The 18,624-nt window shown below is 53.3% G+C and overlaps 1 protein-coding gene across 1 annotated transcript in view; it reads left to right on the top strand.

The window, feature by feature from the left end:
• The window catches only part of CACNA1E (calcium voltage-gated channel subunit alpha1 E), a 133,459-nt gene that overhangs the window by 26,240 nt on the left and 88,595 nt on the right, over positions 1-18,624 (top strand). The window contains exons 3-6 of the mRNA XM_054165170.1: positions 3,444-3,549; positions 4,039-4,178; positions 16,784-16,887; positions 17,657-17,809. Of these exons, the coding sequence (XP_054021145.1) occupies positions 3,444-3,549; positions 4,039-4,178; positions 16,784-16,887; positions 17,657-17,809 (503 nt within the window). The remainder of the gene's footprint in view (positions 1-3,443; positions 3,550-4,038; positions 4,179-16,783; positions 16,888-17,656; positions 17,810-18,624) is intronic.

Below are 18,624 nucleotides of genomic sequence, written 5' to 3'. Positions count from 1 at the left end.
AGGCATGGGATTAGCCCACAATGCATACTCTGGATGAGCTTAAGGTATGGGTCAGGGGATGGTCTACATGCGCTGGAGGGTACTTTCCCCACCTTAAACACACTGGGAGGGAAGTGTGGAGCTGCAGGTGTGGTGTGCACTGGGATCAGCCAAGTTGCTAAGGAAACAAGTCAACGGTGCAGGGGGGAGAGTGTTGGGGAAAGGAGATAAATCAATAAGAAAACCTATTTTTATCGGCTCCCTAATGATCCTCCAGGAGAAGCCAGACGAAGGAGGAGGAGAAGGCTGGAGGGTTTCCATTGCTGGGCTTGGAGAGAGGCGAGTGCTACTCTGAATTTTGGGTGGCTGGAAGGTTGTGTAATTAGACATCTAATGAGAGAAGAAGCAAAGGAGTAAGAGAGCATTGTCTGGCAGTCTCCAGCCTTGAGCTGGGAGGATGCTTGCTGGGTAGAAGTGAGTGAATAAAATCTCCACTGGTTCAGCCAGATGTTCCTGCTGTCCCTTGTGGAGGCTTTTCTTACCTCTTACCTCTCCAAACTCGGCAGATTCAGAGCTACAGGGACTTGTTTCCATGGGGCTGGCACCTTGTAGCTCTCACCCAGCTCGAGATGTGAAAACCCAGGCTTGGATCTCTGGGAAAAGTGGGCCACTGGGGTTGGGAGAGTGACTTTTGGGCAGCATCCTCATGCTTAGTGATTGCCCTGTTTCCCTTAAACTTGATACCTGCTGACCCACATACCACACACTTGCTGGAGGTGGAGCAAGGACAGGGTCCTGTGCTGGGGCTGTGACAGATGTGCACTGTCCTCATGCTGGCGAACTAGGTATTGAAGCCAATAAAGAAATACAGATGTGAGCTGAGGTGGTCCTGAGCCCTTCAGCCACTGCTGCACAGGGCACCTATGCTGCTGGCTTTGGAGAATTTGGGTTTTTCTCACCTGAGCGTTTCTCTCGTGGGACTATGGGAGGGAGATGCCCATCAGAGTGAGGAGGAATGCCAGATGCTCGCCGGGGTTAGCCGCGCTGGGGCGGACGGGCGGAGGGACGCGCCGTGCCGATTCCACACTTCTCATCTAGGCTACTGTGCCTGGCGCCTGGGGAGCTGGCTGTGCCGCCCTCGAGCGCCCTGCCTCCTTTTAAACCTCTGTTAATTGCTCGCAGACTTTCAGGAAAATGAAACAAAAAAGACCCCTGAGGGGCTGCTGGCACAGGGCCCAGTGCCGCAGGCTGCGTACCGGCTCAAGAGTGTGGCCAGAGGTGGGAAGCAGGGCAACTGTGTGGCTTTTGTAGGAGCTGTGCAGTGAAACCCTCACTTGTATTCAAACTCAGAGGGAAACTTTAGGGGTCTGGCCTCCCTTTGAGCATGGAGAGCTGCGTGTGATTCGCACCAGGCTGGCACCGAGGTTTGAGCCAGCAGCAGGCAGCTCTGCAGCGTGCTCTCTCTTTTGGTTTGCCTTTAACTTAGCAGTCATTAATTTCACTGAGTGGCCTTTTAAATGCCTTGGCTGGATCTTGCCTGGCTCTTCTCCCCACCAGGCTAAATACATCCCAGCTCTTGCTGGCTCTCCTTGGCTGCCCGTCCTGGCCAAGTCTCCAGAGACCTGCTCCGATGCCATGGTTCCCACCCTGCCCACGTGCCACAGCGAGCACAGGGTCAATGCTGCCAGGGTTGCTGCCGCTGGCATCGCTTCATGGTTTCCAGTGCCTGTGGCCAGCACTGGTGTGTCTTCTCTTGCCCGTGGGCCCAGGGCCACTGGTTTAAAGCAGCTTGCTGTAGTCAGCAGCTTTGGTGGCCAAAAGGTAAGGCTGCAAAAGAGAAAAGCATCGCTTTTCCCAGGGGTGATGGCATGGGCTTCTGGCACCTCCCCACCTGAGCAGCATGAATCTGAAGCTGCTGGGTCTGGAGTGGTAGAGAAAGGCTCATCCAGGGCATTGGTCCTCATGTTGGCTTGGGTCAGTGGGAACGTGGATGATTTACAGGTTGGACTTGATGATTTTTGAGGTCTTTTCCAACCTTATTGATTCTATGATTTCTTCATAGGCAAGTTCATCCCAGGTGGGATCATATCTGCCTTCTGCAGACACGAGCCTTGGGAATGTAGCAATCCCCTCCTGAGTTGGCAGCTGATGCCAGTTGTGACAGCAGTAGAGCTGTAGGGCTTTGGCATGGAGGGAATGGAGAAGGATTGTGCTGCCTGCTGATGAATCTCATCTCATTTCATTATTGAGGACAACAGGGCTTTTGTTGCAAAGATGTGGTGAAGATGGATGGGAAGTTGGAAAAATGTGGCCATGCTGTCATTTGAAAGTGCTTTGTTTTCTGGGCTTGGCAGTGGGCCAGGCAGGAGAAGGGAGCTCCACACCCCTCTGAATCAAAAGGCTGGAGAGAGATGAGTTTAAGGTGCTTTCCAGACCGTTCCTCCACCTTCCCCACTCACTCAGCTTCTCGGGTGCCAGCATCTGCTGCCACTTGTCCTGGCATGGGGTTGCTCCTGGAGAAGGACGTAGAATTTAGGATGCTCCTAAGGGTCCAACCAGATCCTATTGATAAGGTGCTGCTACCTCTTGGGGTCTTGCTGAAGTGTGGCTGAGCTGGGATGTCTCCACAGGGAGTTTACACTTTGCTTGAACTGAAGCTCTGGTGCCATCAGTGGCTTGAGTTGTGAATGCTCAGCCTGGTGCTCTGCAGCTCCTAGCATTGCCTGGGCTCACTCTGTCTCCCCACAGGGTGCTTGGCAAAGGTTCCTCAGTTCCCAGGGCACATCCACCTTGCCAGCATGGTGCACATGGTGGGCTGGTCAAGGTCAGATCCCCGAGACCTGCAAGGGGTGCTTCATCCTCCCCAGGCTGGTGTCTCCTATGAGGATGCTTTAGAACCAGAGCTGCTGATAGCCCCTGGCACCTGTCCTCTCCATCTCATCCTGCTGATTCGTGATGGAAGAGAGAAGGCAAACAGCCTGGCTATGACATGCATGGACATACCAGTCCTGACCATCAGCATGCCATGCCATGGAGAGCCTCCCTGACACTGCTGGGGACCATACCAAACCCTTTTCCAGCCTGGTGAGAGCCTGGTTGTCCACCTTCATGCTTGTGTCCATCTTTTGGGCTCCCACCACAAGCAGCATCTCTCTCCCGAGAGAGTTCACAGCCTGTCAAAGGCTGTTGATTAACATCCCATGAACTTGTGAAGGAGGTGATGAGGCTCAGCAGGTCTCTGGTTTGCTTGTCATCCCTTTCATTTCCAAACAGTACCAAGGTGGGCTTCATCTTCCTGCCTCGGAGCAGCAGGGGGTGTATGCTGGGCTTTGTATGTGGATGTTCCTGTGGGGAAAGCCATGGTGGTGACTAATGAGCAGGTGAAACCAAGGAAGAGAGAGGAACTGGGTTGGTGGGTTGAAGATATCATCCCCCTCTTCTCTGCTCCTTAACTCTCCTTCTACTCCTTTTGAGTACATGATCCTGGCAACCATCATTGCCAACTGCATCGTGCTGGCCCTTGAGCAGCATCTCCCTGAGGATGACAAGACACCCATGTCACGGAGATTAGTAAGTACCCCACATCTGTTCCTCTCTGCCCAGCATTTGGGGGGGTCTGGTGGGTAAGCAGAGTCACCCTGTTCTACCAGCCAGTTTCTTCTGGGTTTAGGGTGGTAGGGCAGGAGGCTTGCTATGGGACCAGCTCCTCTAACCTTCCTGAGGCTGCTGTCATGTACTCTTCCTCCACTGAAGGAGTTCAGGAAGGTTTAAGCTTCCTAAAAAGTGGGGTAGAGGGATGGGGCAACTTGAGTGAGTCATAGCCACCCTTTTTTGGTTTTGGGGTTAATGCTGGCTGAGGAAGGGCTGGGAAAGCTCCCTGAGGGGGGAGGATGGGTCTGGGGAAGGTGAGATGGGATGTGAGCTGGGTCAGTGTGAAATGTCTGGTGCTGTTTGCCTGCTCTTCCTCTCTCTCTACCAATGCCAGAGAGGTTGGAACTAGATGATCTCCAACTCCGTGAGTCTGTGGGTCTCACTGTGTCCCTGGTTTCCCTCCGGCAGGAGAAGACAGAGCCCTACTTCATTGGGATCTTCTGCTTTGAGGCCGGGATTAAGATCGTGGCCCTGGGGTTCGTTTTCCACAAGGGCTCGTACCTGCGCAACGGCTGGAACGTCATGGACTTCATCGTGGTCCTCAGCGGGTGAGTCAGGCCCTGCTCGGCTTGGGCAGCTGGGCAGCAGAGCCACGAGCTCCAGGATGTGGGGCAAGGCCCTGGTTAGCTGTTGTCAGTGGCATTTCCTCATCCCAGTGAGGGATGATTCCCCAGGCTGGAGGCTCCTGCGTGGCTTGGCTGTGGGCTGCTGATGGTTGTTTCCTCGTTGGGCGAGGAGGGCTGGCTCTGGAGAGGTCATGTAAAGCTTTCCTCAGCTGGTGGCCTGGCATCTGTCAGCTGTCTGGGCGTGGGGTGAGGTGAGGAGCATGGCCTGATAAGCAACTGGACATGGTCTGGGAGAGGTTTTGATCAAACCCTACTTGTAGAGGGAGAAAATCTCTTCTCCTCTTGCCTTCCCAAGCACTTTCCACCCTTGGTCTGGTGCTGGGGATTTAGAAATGAGGTCTGGGTGGGGCTGCATTCCCAGGTGATGCTCACTCAGCATCCCAGCATGCAGCAGTGATGTTGGGGGTGGTAGCACACAGAGCTTCACGGGCACTGGTGGTGTCACTGGTGGTGTCACCTGCCAGGGATGTGGCCCAGATTTGAGTCCTGCTTGTGGTGTGCTGGGCTGTGCTGGTGACATAGAAATGAGCAGAGGAATTTGAGCTTGCATTAGCCAGGCACTGGCGATTGGCTTGAGGAGAAACCCCCACAGTGTGACACCCCCCCCGGGGCCTTGCTGTGTGGGGGGCAGAATTGGTGTCTGCAGACACTAAGGGACCCTGGAGAAGGAGTGTCTGGGTTGTGGCAGCTGTTTTTTGCACGCAGATGAAACCACTGCGTTCAGAGGAGCTGGTCTGATGCACACAAACAGATGGTCTCTGTGGATCACTTCATGAGCTTTGCTGGGTGCAGAGCAGCTGCAGGGCTGGCTGGGAAACTGAGGCATGGGAGCCAGGCAAGATACCTGGGGTGTCTCCTGAGTTGCTTGATGCACAGTCCTGTCTCTTGACTTGCACAGTGGCAGCACCATGCGGGATGTGCCACCTGCTTGGGCGTCTGGAGGAGGAAGGGAGATGCTGAGCCTAGTGCTGTCAGAGATGTGGCCATGATTGCTGCTTGTCCCTTGTGGAGAGGTGTAGGTTGGGAATGTGTTTGACGCAAGGCTTGCTGAGAGCATGACTGGGAACGTTTTGACTCCTTTAGTCCAGTGTGGACCTGGATGGCCTCACTGAGAAGTGGGACCATGTCTGAAGGTGAAGGCAAGGTGTCTTGGTGTGCTGGTGGTGGGTGGGCACCAAACAGGCTGCCTCTGGGCGCTGCAGCCATTGCATGGGATGCTGCTGGCTCTTCTGCATCTGCAAAGTGTCTCTCAAGGGAGGGCTCAGTTGCCGGGTGTGCTTGGTGATGGAACTGGGCACAGCAGCTGGGCTGGGCTAGGATGGTTCTATACATGGTCACATCTCTGAGGACAGTGGGCACAGGTATCACCCTTGATAGCATCAAGAAGGGATGTCTCGATCTCGCTGTGCAGCTGCAGGGCTGGGCTAGTTGTGTGGAAAGGAGGCGGATGGCTTGGAAGTGCCCATTGGTGTCTCCTGACCCTGGCATCCTTTGGGGCTTGGGCCAAGAAGAAGCAGTGGGATGGTAGAGGAGGCTCACTGTGGACCTTTCCGTGCCCTCCCCATGGTTCCGGGCGAGCTGACTGTAACCGAGCTGGTGCTGAGTCAGCGCTCGGCAATTACTCACTCGCTAAAGCCTCGCCAGCTCCTTTCAGTGCCGCGCTGGGCTGGGCCCCGTGCCAGGGAATCAATTGTCCATGAAGGACTGTTAGTGCCCTGCCAGCCACTGTGCAGGAGGTGCCTAGGTCCCCCTGACACCACTGGTTACGGGACACAGCCCTCTGGGATCTGCTCTGCCTCCATCATCTTCCTTGCATCCTGATGTTTTCTCCAGAGGCATGACACCTTCTCCAAGAAATGCCTGGTTACTCATCAGCTCTCCCCAGGCAGTGCCAGTGCATGCTGCCATGGGGTCACCAGGCTTTCGGGGCTAATTGTGTTGTATGATGGGTGGAGGAGGCAGGAATTTACTCCTGGACCAGTTTTGGGGAGGACTGGGTCACTGAGGGTTTGGTTGGACCAGGTCATGGGCTGCTCTCTGCTGTTGAGCTCTTGCTTTTGCCTTGGGATGCTGACAAAGCTGCTGTTCCTCAGCACCATGGTTGCACCTCCCTTGCAAGCAAATCCTGCCTGTTTGATCTGCTGAACTACTGGCAAATTTCTTCAGCAAATAATCCTTGGCTGGCAAATGACTTGCAAACAGCTTGTGGGAGAGGGTTTGCGCTTGGCGGTTCACGCTGCGTCGGTTGCGTCAGGTGGGTGGTGAAGGCTGCATGGGGGATATGTGTGACTGGTGGGTTCAGGATCATCTTCAAGGGCTAAAAACTTTATACCTGATCCATGTGTGAGTGTGGGGACAGAGACTATCAGGCTTGGGAGAATTAATGGCCGTTGGGATCTTGTTGCTACCTAGCAAGAGGCAGCAGCTGGGGAGGAAGGGATGTTGTGTGTGTCAGAGGTGTAGGGTAGTGCTCTCCTCAGGATGTGCTGACTGGGCTGGGATGCTGATACATCCCATGATGATGGACCAGAGAGGGTATCCATGTGAACAGGACACACCTCCTGTGGGATCAGAGGGCACCAGCATGATGCTTGCTGGTCATTGTCTCTTCAAGAGTGTCACGGGTTATTACTGCTCCTTTCCAGACTTACCCAGTGGGACAAGTGGCACTGGGGTTGCAGACACCACCTTGGGCTTTCCACAAGCAGTGGGATTTCCTGGGCAGGTTCTTCCTGGTGTAAATTAGCCTAATGAGGTGCTGGTGCTGTGAGTGGCCTCCTGGGACCCCATGGAGGAATGGATGGCACTTCTTTGGGTTCAGCTGGTGTTAGCTGCTTCTGTCAATAAATCCAGATTTTTCATCTCGGTGGAAATCAACACCCACTTAAAACTCCCTGATGCTCAAGCATCCACTGGGGAACTAATAGTCACATTTGTAAATCTGCTCTGTTTATAACCTGTGGTTTCCAAATCATCGTTGCTGCCTGAAAGAAACAGCCCTCTTCTCCCCCAGCTAGAACGCTTTAATCCGAAAACGTGAATAAAATACCTTGACTTGTTCTGAGATAGAGCTAGGGAAGGGAACATCTGTGTTTTCTCTGCCCTTTGGGGATGTGACCTGGAACAGGTTGCCCAGGGAGACTGTGGATGCCCCCTCCATGGAGGTGTTCAAAGCTAAGTTGGACAGGGCCTAGACAAGTTGGTCTAGTGGAAGGTGTCCTTGCCTATAGCAGGGGGGGTTGGAACTAGATGATCTTCAAGGTCTCTTCCAACCCAAACCGTTCCATGATTCATTGATGCTTGTCTTGCCTAGAGCTGGATTTGTGGCCTGCTCAGTGCTGTGTCCAGGACCAAGAAAGGGGAAAACTGCTCAGAAATGCTCTGAAAAGGCAGCATTGAGCTTGATGACCTCTTAACTGGTGGTCCTGAGAGGCTGAAGGACCTTCAGCCATGAGCAAGCGGAGCATCAGCTCCTTGCTCCCCAGGTGCCATTAGTGTCATGAATAGAGGGTGAGGATCCTGATCCAGCCCACCTTGTCCTACACCATATTTGAAGAAGTTCCTGGGAAAAAAGGGGTTAAACTCCCTCTGCAAAATATATCCAGGTGGGTGTGTGCTTCACACACTCCAGTGCCTGAGCATCATAGCAGCGTGCTGGCTTTTTTTATCGCAGTTGCAGCAGTAATACAATAACACCTTACGTGAGAGGGGAAGGGGTGGGGGGAACACTCCTAACAATGGGGGGAGAACAAAATCCAAATGGAAATGAAAAGGCCCTTGTGAAGTTGTGCTGCTCAGGAGCTGTGGAAGCAGCTGCTGTACAAGCAGGGTGAATACAGTGGCGTCCCTAAAAGGAAGAGCTGGCATCGGGGTTGGGTTGTGGGGTTGGTTTTTTTGAGGCTTTAATAGCAGCTGCTACACCTGGATGCCTTCTGTGAAGCCCTTGGGGTGTGGTGGTTTTCATTAAGGGATTTTGTGGGGTGGAGCATGGCCAAGAGAAGGTAGGAATGAATGGCAGTACCTGCCACCATGCCCTTAGCAGACTCTCAGCTGACCAGACGGGCGCCAGCCCATGCTGGCAAAGGAAAGCCTGGCTCTCCAAGCCTGCATGGCTGGCCCCAAACCCAAAGTTCTCTCTGCAAAGACAAATAACAGTTATGAGTCCAGCCTCTCCTTCTGACCTAATGGTGAAATCCTGCCCACACTCATGCCCTGATTTCGGCTGTGGCTGAGGTGAAGCAGGAGAGAGCAGCTCCCAGGAGGCTGCTTTCCTCTTTGCTTCAGTGTTGAAGTGTGAGCATGGGGATGAGGAGGGCAGGTTGTTCCATGCTGTGGTGCTGCCTGGATTTTGGAATGATTGTCCTGGAAGGTACCTGATGTCCTTTTTATAATTCCCCATGGTTACCCCATGGCAGGAATGCAGATATTTTGCCCTCTGATATTTACTGCACCTCATGCAACCCAAGTTCTGAGTGTCTTAGGTGGTCTTTTAGTCTCAGACGTGCAGAAATGGAGAGGAGGTCCTTGAACAGGCACTGGCACAGGCTGCCCAGGGAAGTGATGGAGTCCCCATCCCTGGAGGGATTGAAAAGCTGTGTAGATGTAGTGCTGAGGGATATGGTTTAAAGGTGACCTGGCTGGACTCAATGATCTTAAAAGTCTTTTCCAAGCAGAACAATTCTGTGATTCTATGAGTCTTCACAGGCTGCACCCCCTCATGATTTGGGGTGCTGGCCCCAGCAGCATGCCTGCCACCCTATGAGAGCATGCACTTGTGTGTGCTGGGAGCAGGCTGGGAGCAGGCTCGTCCCCCAGTGCTGCTATGTGCCTTTTCCTATCTGAGGGAGGACAGCACACCACAAGGCAAGGAAGTCTGGGGGAGTGGGTGCAAGGCTTGGGGCACAAGCACAGCATCCCAACAGGATTATTCTGCTGGAGCATGTTCTGCTGCCAGGGGTACTGTTCTATAGGATACACCATTAAAGAGACAACCCCAAACACAAAAGCAGAAACACTGAGTTCCTGCAGCATGTCCAGAGAAGGGCAACAAAGCTGGGGAAGGGTCTGGAGAATGGGTCTGGTGAGGAGCAGCTGAGGGAACTGGGATTGTTTAGAATGGAGAAAAGGAGGCTGCTCTCCACAACTCCCTGAAAGGAGGTTGTAATGAGGTGGGGGTTGGTCTCTTCTCCCAAGGAGCAAGTGATAGGATGAGAGGAAATGGCCTGAAATTGTGCCAGGGGACATTAGGGTTGGATATTAGGAAAAATTTTTCAACTGAAAGAGTGGTCAGGCATTGGAGCAGGCTGCCCAGGAAGGTGGTGGAGTCACTGTCCCTGGAGGTACTCAAGAAATGTTTGGCGGTGGCACTCTGGGACATGATTTAATGGCCGTGGTGGTGTTAGGTGGACTCTGGGTGTCAATGATCTTAGAGGTCTTTTCCAACCAAAACAATTCTCTGAGTCTGTGATTCTATCACACCAGACAAGACCTTCCCTGCTTTTCCTTTCATGAACAGTGCTGGTCTCCAACCTGATACCTACCCCATCTCCCACCCCCTCCCCAGCTCTTTTCTTCCAGGACAATCAGTAAAGTGTTTGGTCTTTCGTTTGGATGAATAATTAATTCCCCAGCTTTGTGAATGATTCATGTGCCATATGCCACGGCAGCAGGACGTGCCTGACATCGGCACCCGATACAAAGGGCGGTGCTGTTTCCCTGGCCCGGGGAGAGGATGGCAGGGGTGACAAGGGAGGTGGGTGCCCGGGGGACATGGAGGGACCTCTGAGCAGGAGAAGCCACAGCTCTGGCTTTAGGGGGAGCCAGGCCTTCCCCTCGCGCAGGATCTGGCCCACATGCTGCTCACGTGCTTCGCCCTGTCCTTCCCAGCTCCTCTTCCCTGGTGGCTGGGAGTGAGTCAGTCCCTCCTACGTGGCTGCTAGTTCCCAGGGACATCACCACCTCTCACAGACACCCCTCCACCCCGTGTGGTCCCCAGCAGCTACTGTCACAGCCCTCACACCCTTACAGGGCTCTCAGACTGGTGTGAATCTCTCATCCTCTCATGGGAGCCTTGGGCCAAGATGCAAAGTCCCTGTGCGCTGTTTCTTTGTGCTGCCGCAGGCAGAGGTCTCCTGGGGTGAAAGCTGGTTCAGAGGATGGGGAGAGGGGTTATTTTCTACCCCATCCTCACACGGGAGGTGGTATCACCCAGGATTGGTTGGATGTCCCTGGAGTCCCAGACCACTCCTTTGGCATGGATTCCGACAGCTGCTGCTGTGGTCCATGACTGCCTGTGCTGTATTTTCTTGTCGGGCTGGCTTACCTCCCCCATTAGCCTCCCCCTAATGAATGACCAGGCCTTGTAATGTGCAAGGGCAGTTTCACCAGCATCGTCTCCCCCTGCCGAATCCTGCATCTGCCAAGGGCTGTTGTAGGGGCCAGAGGTAGGACAAAGGTGTGAGGTCACAGGGTGCAGATGGGATGCTGCTTCAATACACTGAAGCCTGGAGGCTTCTCTAGGAAGAGCTGGCCTTGTGAGATCATTTCAACCCCGAGACTGAAGGCTAGTGAAGGCAGGTTTTGTTTACCCTCATCACACCATGCTCACAGGGAGATATTAGTGACCACTTAAGGGCTCTCAAAGCTGCCATGGAAGAAGGGATCAGCAGCTTTGCAGCAGTGCCATCCACTTGTGTCATGGCCCCAAAACCTAGAAAGAGAAAGCAAAGAGGATGGAGGCTTTGAGGTTGCTCTGAACTGTGCTGAGGACAGGGCTTGGACACCGTGTTCCTGTCCCTTGGCATAGCCAAAGCAGGACCACTGCGTTCTGCTGGGGCATCCTCAGAGCAGGTAACCTGATCCTCCTGGCCCTGCCTTGAGGAGGGTTTGGACCTCAGAGTACACCCTGCTACTCTTGATGCTATCAGCAGAGATGGGAGGGATTGATTGAGCTGTAGCAAAGGGCAAGAATGGGGTAAATCCATCAGGTAACTCACTTTCTGTGAGCTCTTTGACCAGTCTATTAATTATGAAGTAGTCTCCCTCACAGAGTGAGGTGGCAGTGCAAGCCTTCAGGGGCCTTTCCACTTAATTATAAATATTAATTTGCGCATCAGCCAGCCAGCCAGCACCCTCCCTGCCCCAGATTTTGAGCTGAGATAAGTCTGTCTCAGCCCTTCCCTCCCTCCAGCCAGCACACCCTGCAGCTGCCCTTTGCTGAGGGTTGAGGGGTGATCTGTTTGGGATGAGGAGGAATGAATCCAAGGGTTGATCCGATCCTTTTTTGGCTGAGGAGCTAAGGGACGTGGTCTAGCAGTTGTGTACAAGGAGATGTTAGGTTATGGCTGAGCTTGATGGCCTTAAGGTCTATTCCAACCCAGTGATTCTGTGATTTAGGGGTTCAGCCTTTGCTTGAGGTCCCCGGTACAAAGTCCTTTGCAGCTGCCCAGGGAAGTGGTTGAATCACCATCCCTAGATGTATTTAAAAGTTGTCTGGATATGGTGCTCAAGGATGTGGTAGAGTTAGATAATGGTTGGACTTGATGATCTTAAAGGTCTTTCCCAACCATAGTGATTCTGGGAGTCGCTATCCTAGGAGTTGTTTAAAAGCCATATAGATGTGGTACTGAGGGACATGGTTTAGTGGTGACCTGGCAGTGCTGGGTTGATGATCTTAAAGGTCTTTTCCAACCAAAATGATTCTATGACTCTATGGCCTGAGCTGTGTGGGCTGTCCACAAGGGCTGAGGCTTCAGGGCTGCAGCTGCTGGAGACAGGAGTGGGTGCAATGCATAACCCCTGGCACGGGCAGCAGAGGCTGTAACATTTGACGGTGCCCAGATTTGGTGCTGGGTCAGTGCCAGTAAAAAGGCTTTGTGTGGGTTGGGTCATCAAGCTTCACTTATGGTTCATTCTGCCAAGTCCCAAAGAGCAGAGAGTCATTCCAAATGCGATTATTCTTTATTGTTTTTCCCCACTCTGGCAAAGAAACCCATAGGTGCAGGTCTTCAGCTGGAGGTGAGGGCATGCACTTTGCTCAGCTGCCAAGAGCTGGAGCGGTGCCTGAGGGTTGAGCATCACTCTGCCAGCAGCCACCCCAAAAGCCTGCAGGTGCAGCGGGCCTGGCAGGAGCTTGCCCTTAATTTGAGAGCCCAGAAATAAATAAAACAGAACAATCACCCTGGGTGCAAACACAATGCATTGCACTTATTTTATCTTATTTTCCCTGAAAGCATGTTTTTGTCTGCTGGTGATTGCTCACTATTCAATTATACTTTGGGGATTAGCATATATTTCCCATCCTGCCTCCTCTCTCATTTGCATTCTTCTCCCTTGCTCTCTTCTCCACCTGAAGTCTCTCTTCCCCTCTTTCCTCCCAAGAAGTAAAGCCAACCCCTTTGCCTGGGTGACCTACAAAAACGCCCTCACTTTTTTTTCCCCCCTTTCTTTCTTTCTTTTTTTTTTCTTCTTCCCTTCTTCTTCTTCTTCTATTTTTTTTTTCCTCTGGTACATATGATGAAAAGCATGAGATCATTGGGATTTTTATAGCCCAATCTGGCAGCTTTTTTTCAAATAACTTGGATGGTGAGATGTAATTTTAGTTTGGGTCCTTGCCTAAAAATAAAGAATAATTATTAGCACATCAGACGTGGATATTGTATGTGTTCAAAAAGGCTTTAAATTGTTCCACGGGTACCGGAGCTGCTGCTCTGCATCAGCACAAAGCTCTGTCACAGCCCCAGTCCCATCTCCGCACCACGCAGCCTGAGGAGCTATAAGAATCACAGGGTGGTAGGAGTTGGAAAGGACCTCAGCAGATCATCTAGTCCAACCCTGCCCTGCTAAAGCGGGGTCACCCACAACGGGTTGCCCAGGATCACAGTGTCCAGGCGGGTCTGGAAGCTCTCTGGAGAAGGAGACTCCTCAATGTCTCTGGGCAGCCTGCTCCAGTGTGCCAGAACCCTCACAGCAAAGAATCATAGAATCAATAAGGTTGGAAAAGACCTCAAAGATTATCAAGTCCAACCTGTCACCACAGACCTCATGAGTACTAAACCATGGCTTCAAGTGCCCTGTCCAATCCCCTCTTGAACACCTCCAGGGATGGTGATTCCACCACCTCCCTGGGCAGCACATTCCAATGGCTAACAACTCTCTCTGTGAAGAACTTTTTCCTCACCTCATGCCTAAACTTCCCCTGGCACAGCTTGAGACTGTGTCCTCTTGTTCTGGTGCTGATTGCCTGGGAGAAGAGACCAACCCCCTCCTGGCTATAACTCCTTTCAGGTGGTTGTAGAGAGCAATGAGGTCTCCTCTGAGCCTCTTCTTCTCCAGGCTAAACAATCCCAGCTCCCTTAGCCGCTCCTCACAGGGCTTCTGCTCGAGGCCTCTCACCAGCCTCATTGCCCGTGTTCAGACAGAGCCTCTTGTGTTCCAGTTTGTGCCAGTTGCCCCTTGTCCTGTCATTGGACACCACTGGATAGAGTCTGGCCCCATCCTCTTCTCCACTGCTTTAGCTTTAGCTGTTGATCAGCATTGATCAGATCCCCTCCCAGTCCTTCTTCTCCAGGCTAAACAGCCCTGAGTCTCTCAGCCTTTCCTCTTTAGAGAGATGCTCCAATGCCCTCATCATCTTTGTAGCCTCCACTGGACTGTCTCCAGTAGTTTCTTGTCTCTCTTGAAGTGGGAAACCCAGAAAGAAACCTTAACTAGTGCCATTAAATGAATCAGAGCTGGGCCAGGCTGGGTGCTAGGGGTGCCTTCCTGCACAAAACAAAGAGAAAAGGGTTGGAAGGAGCCACTGAGTAGTGAGATACTGATGTCTGAAGCAAGAGGCTGTGTTTGGAGGGTTGTGTTTGTGATTAGCAGTAACGTGGTGGTGGTATCTGTGTGTGCTAGTAAAGCTCAGCTACCAGGGAGAGGTGATGCCTGATACTTAGAACCATTGAAGGGCTTGGGAAAGGCAGATGGAAGCCATCCTCGCATGCCTGGAAGCTTGTTTGGCTTTTTCCAGCCACCACAATTAGCCTACAGGTGGTCCAAGTCTACTTAGACCCTGCTTGGGGGCTCTGGGGTGCCTTGGTGCACTGGGATGGGTGGGGTTGCTGGGAGCAGCTCCGCAGCGTACGCTCCCAGTGCATCCACCTTCGCTGTGCCTGCAAAGGGATGCACAGGCACCTATTACATGGTGCTGGCTGGTCTGGAGACGTGCCTGCAGTGCAGCCACCTCGCTCAGGTGATCCATCCAAACCCCCTTCTGAAGGATCTCGTGATGTCCCTTGTCCCCCAGTGAGGACAAGGAGCATGTCACCTTGCCACAGAGGAGTCCCATTCTTAGCAGCTAATTTAGAGCGCAGGAAAGGAGTGCCCTGAAATCGCCTGAACCTTGCCTGGAGGCTCGGTGCGGCGGCTCCAGAGCCCTTCAAACAAATCTGGGTTAGCGGAGGATTTTGCAGCCAGGGTGCTCTGATCCCTTCCACCACAGTGGGCAGCTGGGAACGGTCCTGTCCCAGGGAGGAGATGTATGGTGAAGCTGCGAATGCTGGCGGCTCCACCTCCATCCCTCCCCGTGGGTCTGCAGGACCATGATTTGTGGGGCTCCATGCTTGGAGGCGAGAGCTCTCGCTTCTGCCTTCTGGCTGGGCTTTTCATGATGTTAGGCTTCCATCAGTGAGCCCTTGGGAGCATCCCTGGTCTCCTGGAGGTGCGTAGCCCTAGCTGGAGTTAGTGCAGGATATGCAAATGCCTTTCTCTCATCCCTTTAGGAGGCTGGTTGGATGCCAGGTGTTGGAGCAAAAGCTGAAGGGGGGTCCTGCAGTCTGCAATACAGTGTTGGGCACAGAGTGTCCTCTACACCTCTGGTTTGAAGAGCACTGGGTTACTCTGCTCTCACTGGCAGATTGCAGGAAAGAAATGACAGTGTCTGTGCTCTTCTCTCTCCCACATGCTGTGGAGTGGCCATGCTTTATCATACTTATTGATTTTGATCTTACAACCAATTTAACAGCGCAGCTCTCCCCAGCCTCTGGGTGCTCCTGACTTAATTAAGTCCCTTCTCTCCTCTCCTGTCAGCCCTGTGGGTAGTGGGGGCTTGTCATAGGCTGGGGCACAGAGGAATGGGAAGGTGTCCTCAAGGGTGTACATCAGGGATGAACAGTCTGATCTCTGGGAAGTTGTGAGTGATGCTGGGAAGATGCCCAGATGGTTGACCAGGCTTTGCACTTAACCCCTTCCACTGGGTCAGGGAGGAAGAGGAGGCCAGGAAAAGGAGTTGAAACAACCTGGTTTGCTGATGTGAGACAGTTTCTGCTGCTGGGGTATCCTAGGAAACCTAGCTGCCTTTCTGGAGGGGCAGGTTGGTACCTGCTGTACCTCAGGGAGAGGGGGAGAGAAAGAGTGCTAATTGCTCAGCGCGCCAGAGAGCTGCTCTGGCCTGTAATTAGATGAATTAGTGGAACAATGACCCAATTTCCTTCAGTTTTTGGATTGCTGCAAACAACTCTGAGGTTGCTACCTCCGTGTCCCCACTCTCCTGCCTGTCCACTCCTCTCCCATCCCTTGCTTCTACACCTCTTCCTCCTCCTCCTTACCCAGCACCCTGGGGACCAAGCCCAGATGGGAGGCCACCAGTTCCAACACTCCTTGCTGTGCTCCTGTAGCTCTGCTGGCATCCCTGAACGGCACCAGCTCTGCCTTCCCCAGCAAGTGCAGTGGCCCTGAGCATTTCCACTGCTGGACTTGGTTCTGCAGCAGCTTCCTTCTGCCCTGCTTTGTTTTCCAGGGATAGGCTTGAAAAAAAGTCTTTGTGTTTTAAAAGAAAAGCCTCTGGAGTCCTTTCTGTGCCTGCCAGTTGCCTCCCAAGGTCACCAAACCTCAATTACTATAGATTTTTGAATGTGTGCGAGGTTCTCGGCTCAGTGACAGTCCCAGAGGTGGGACTCCAAGGAAGCCCCACGGGTGGAAAAAGCTGGAGCAGCTACCTGCTGGGGAGCTGCCAGGGGAGCAGCCCTCATCTCTGGGGTACTGTTGTTGGAACTTTGGAAGGGAGGTTAAACCCACAGAGCTGTGATGAACACAACATGGGCAGTGTGGAGACCCCAGGGCGGGACCGTGTGGCAGGGGTGATGGCCAGAGCTGCAGCACGGGGCTGCACCCGGCCACCCTGCTGTGTGGCAGGCATCAAGGGGGGGGTGACCAGGTTGGGTGAGGCCTTGAGCAACCTGGTCTGGAGGAAGGTGTCCCTGCCCATGGGAGGGGGGGTTGGAACTACCTGATCTTTTGAGATCCCTTCCAACCCAAACCCTTCTATGACTCTACCAGGACTGGATGGCCCATGAGCGGCTTTGGTGAGCATAGAGACCCATGAATTTTAGTGCCAGCATTGACTGGGGCTTCGGGAGGCATTGAATCTGCCTGGGGACATGGTCTTCCTCATAGCTTCCCCCAGAGCATGAGGACATAGCTCTTGACACCAAGTTGGTGGGGGGCTTTGCCTGGGATAACTCTGCTCTCTCCCTGTGTGCCCACAGCATCCTTGCCACCGCTGGCACTCACTTCAACACTCACGTGGACCTGCGGACGCTGCGGGCCGTGCGCGTGCTCAGGCCTCTGAAGCTCGTCTCGGGCATTCCCAGTAAGTTGGATGCTCCTGGTCCTTCTACTGGGGTGTCCATGCCTGTCCCTGATGTCCTCATGCCGACTCAGAGGAGTAGTGTGCAATCAAGGATGAGGGGGGAAAACCTCCCCATGCAGTGGGAGGTCTGGGATGGCAGCATTTGGTGTCCTTGGGTGACATTTCCCCCTGCTCTGTGGTGGTACGAGGTTGGGCTTGGTGGCTTGCTAGGGCCTGCTGGCAGCCCCAGTTCCCTGGCCAGAAGGCAGTGGGTGGATCCTTTCAGGGCTGAGGTTTATTCAGGGGAGATTTTTTGGTTTTTATGCAAGATTTCATCTGCCAGCATGGGGATAAATAAAGAAACTAGGCTGCTGCTGGCATCGGTCCTCCCATCCCTCCTGCCCTGGGTGGTGTGCTGGATCCATGCCTTGGGGGCAACTAGGGGGACAGAACTGCATGGACCATATCCCACCAAGTCCTAGTGGGGCAAGGACAGGCCAAGACAACAGATCAGGGGCCAGATCCAGAAGCCAGTCCTTCTGGAGCCTTGCTCTGAAGCCTGGCCTTCCCTGCTCCCCTTACCATGATGACCACTTGGTCCATCCCAGAGTCCTTAGCTGCCCAGGGATCCTCCAGGCTGGGCTGGAGGTTTCACCACATACATCAGATGTGTGATGACTGTTTGACTTCTCTGCTTACTAGCCTTTTCTTGCCAGAGGAGGGGTAGACGTGCCCCAGGCAGGGGATGGGCATCACCATGCTGAGCTGTGCTCTTTCTTTCCTCTCCCAGGCCTGCAGATTGTGCTGAAATCCATCATGAAGGCCATGGTGCCTCTCCTCCAGATTGGCTTGCTGCTCTTTTTCGCTATCCTCATGTTTGCCATCATTGGCCTGGAGTTTTACAGCGGGAAGCTGCATCGAGCCTGCTACACAAACAATTCAGGTAGGCAGAAGGGCTTTGCACCAACTTTGCATCCCATAGGTGAAAAACAGCTGGGGTGAGCACAGGCTGCTATTGTGGGAAGGACAAGATGGAGAAGGTCCTGTATTCTGCTTCATGCACACCAGGCATCACCCAGCTGTGTTCAGCACCTCCCAGTTTCTAATAGAATAGAATTAACCAGGTTGGAAAAGACCAACCTACCATCCTACACCATCTAATCAACTAAACCATGGCACCAAGCACCCCATCCAGTCTCTTCCTAAACACCTCCAGTGATGGTGACTCCACCACCTGCCTGGGCAGCACATTCCAATGGCCAATCACTCTTTCTGGGAAGAACTTCTTCCTAACATCCAGCCTAAACCTCTCCTGGTGCAGCTTGAGACTGTGTCCTCTTGTTCTGGTTGCCTGGGAGAAGAGACCAACCCCCACCTGGCTACAACCTCCCTTCAGGTAGTTGTAGGCAGTTCATGCACAGCCAAGGCTGGTCCCATTGGGGTGTCAAGAAGATGGGACCAGTCCTTTCCACTGGTGCCCAGTGACAGGACAAGGAACTGGAACACAGAAACTTCCACCTCAACATAAGGAAAAACTCCTTTGCTGTGAGGGTAACAGAGCACTGGAGCAGGCTGCCCAGAGAGGTTGTGGAGTTTCCATCTCTGGAGTATTTCAAAACCTGCCTGGACACCTTCCCATGTGGCCTGCCCTGCTTTGGCAGGGAGGTTGGACTAGATGATCTCCAGAGGTGGCTTCTAACCCCTACCATTCTGTGATTCTGTCTCCTGCTCCACCCCGTGCATGCTTGTGTTCAAGCT

This window comes from Dryobates pubescens, chromosome 11 (genome assembly GCF_014839835.1).
Source record: "Dryobates pubescens isolate bDryPub1 chromosome 11, bDryPub1.pri, whole genome shotgun sequence".
In the NCBI taxonomy this organism is placed as follows: domain Eukaryota; kingdom Metazoa; phylum Chordata; class Aves; order Piciformes; family Picidae; genus Dryobates; species Dryobates pubescens.
The sequence above is the reverse complement of the archived record's forward strand: the minus strand, read 5'-3'. Positions and strand labels throughout refer to the sequence as shown.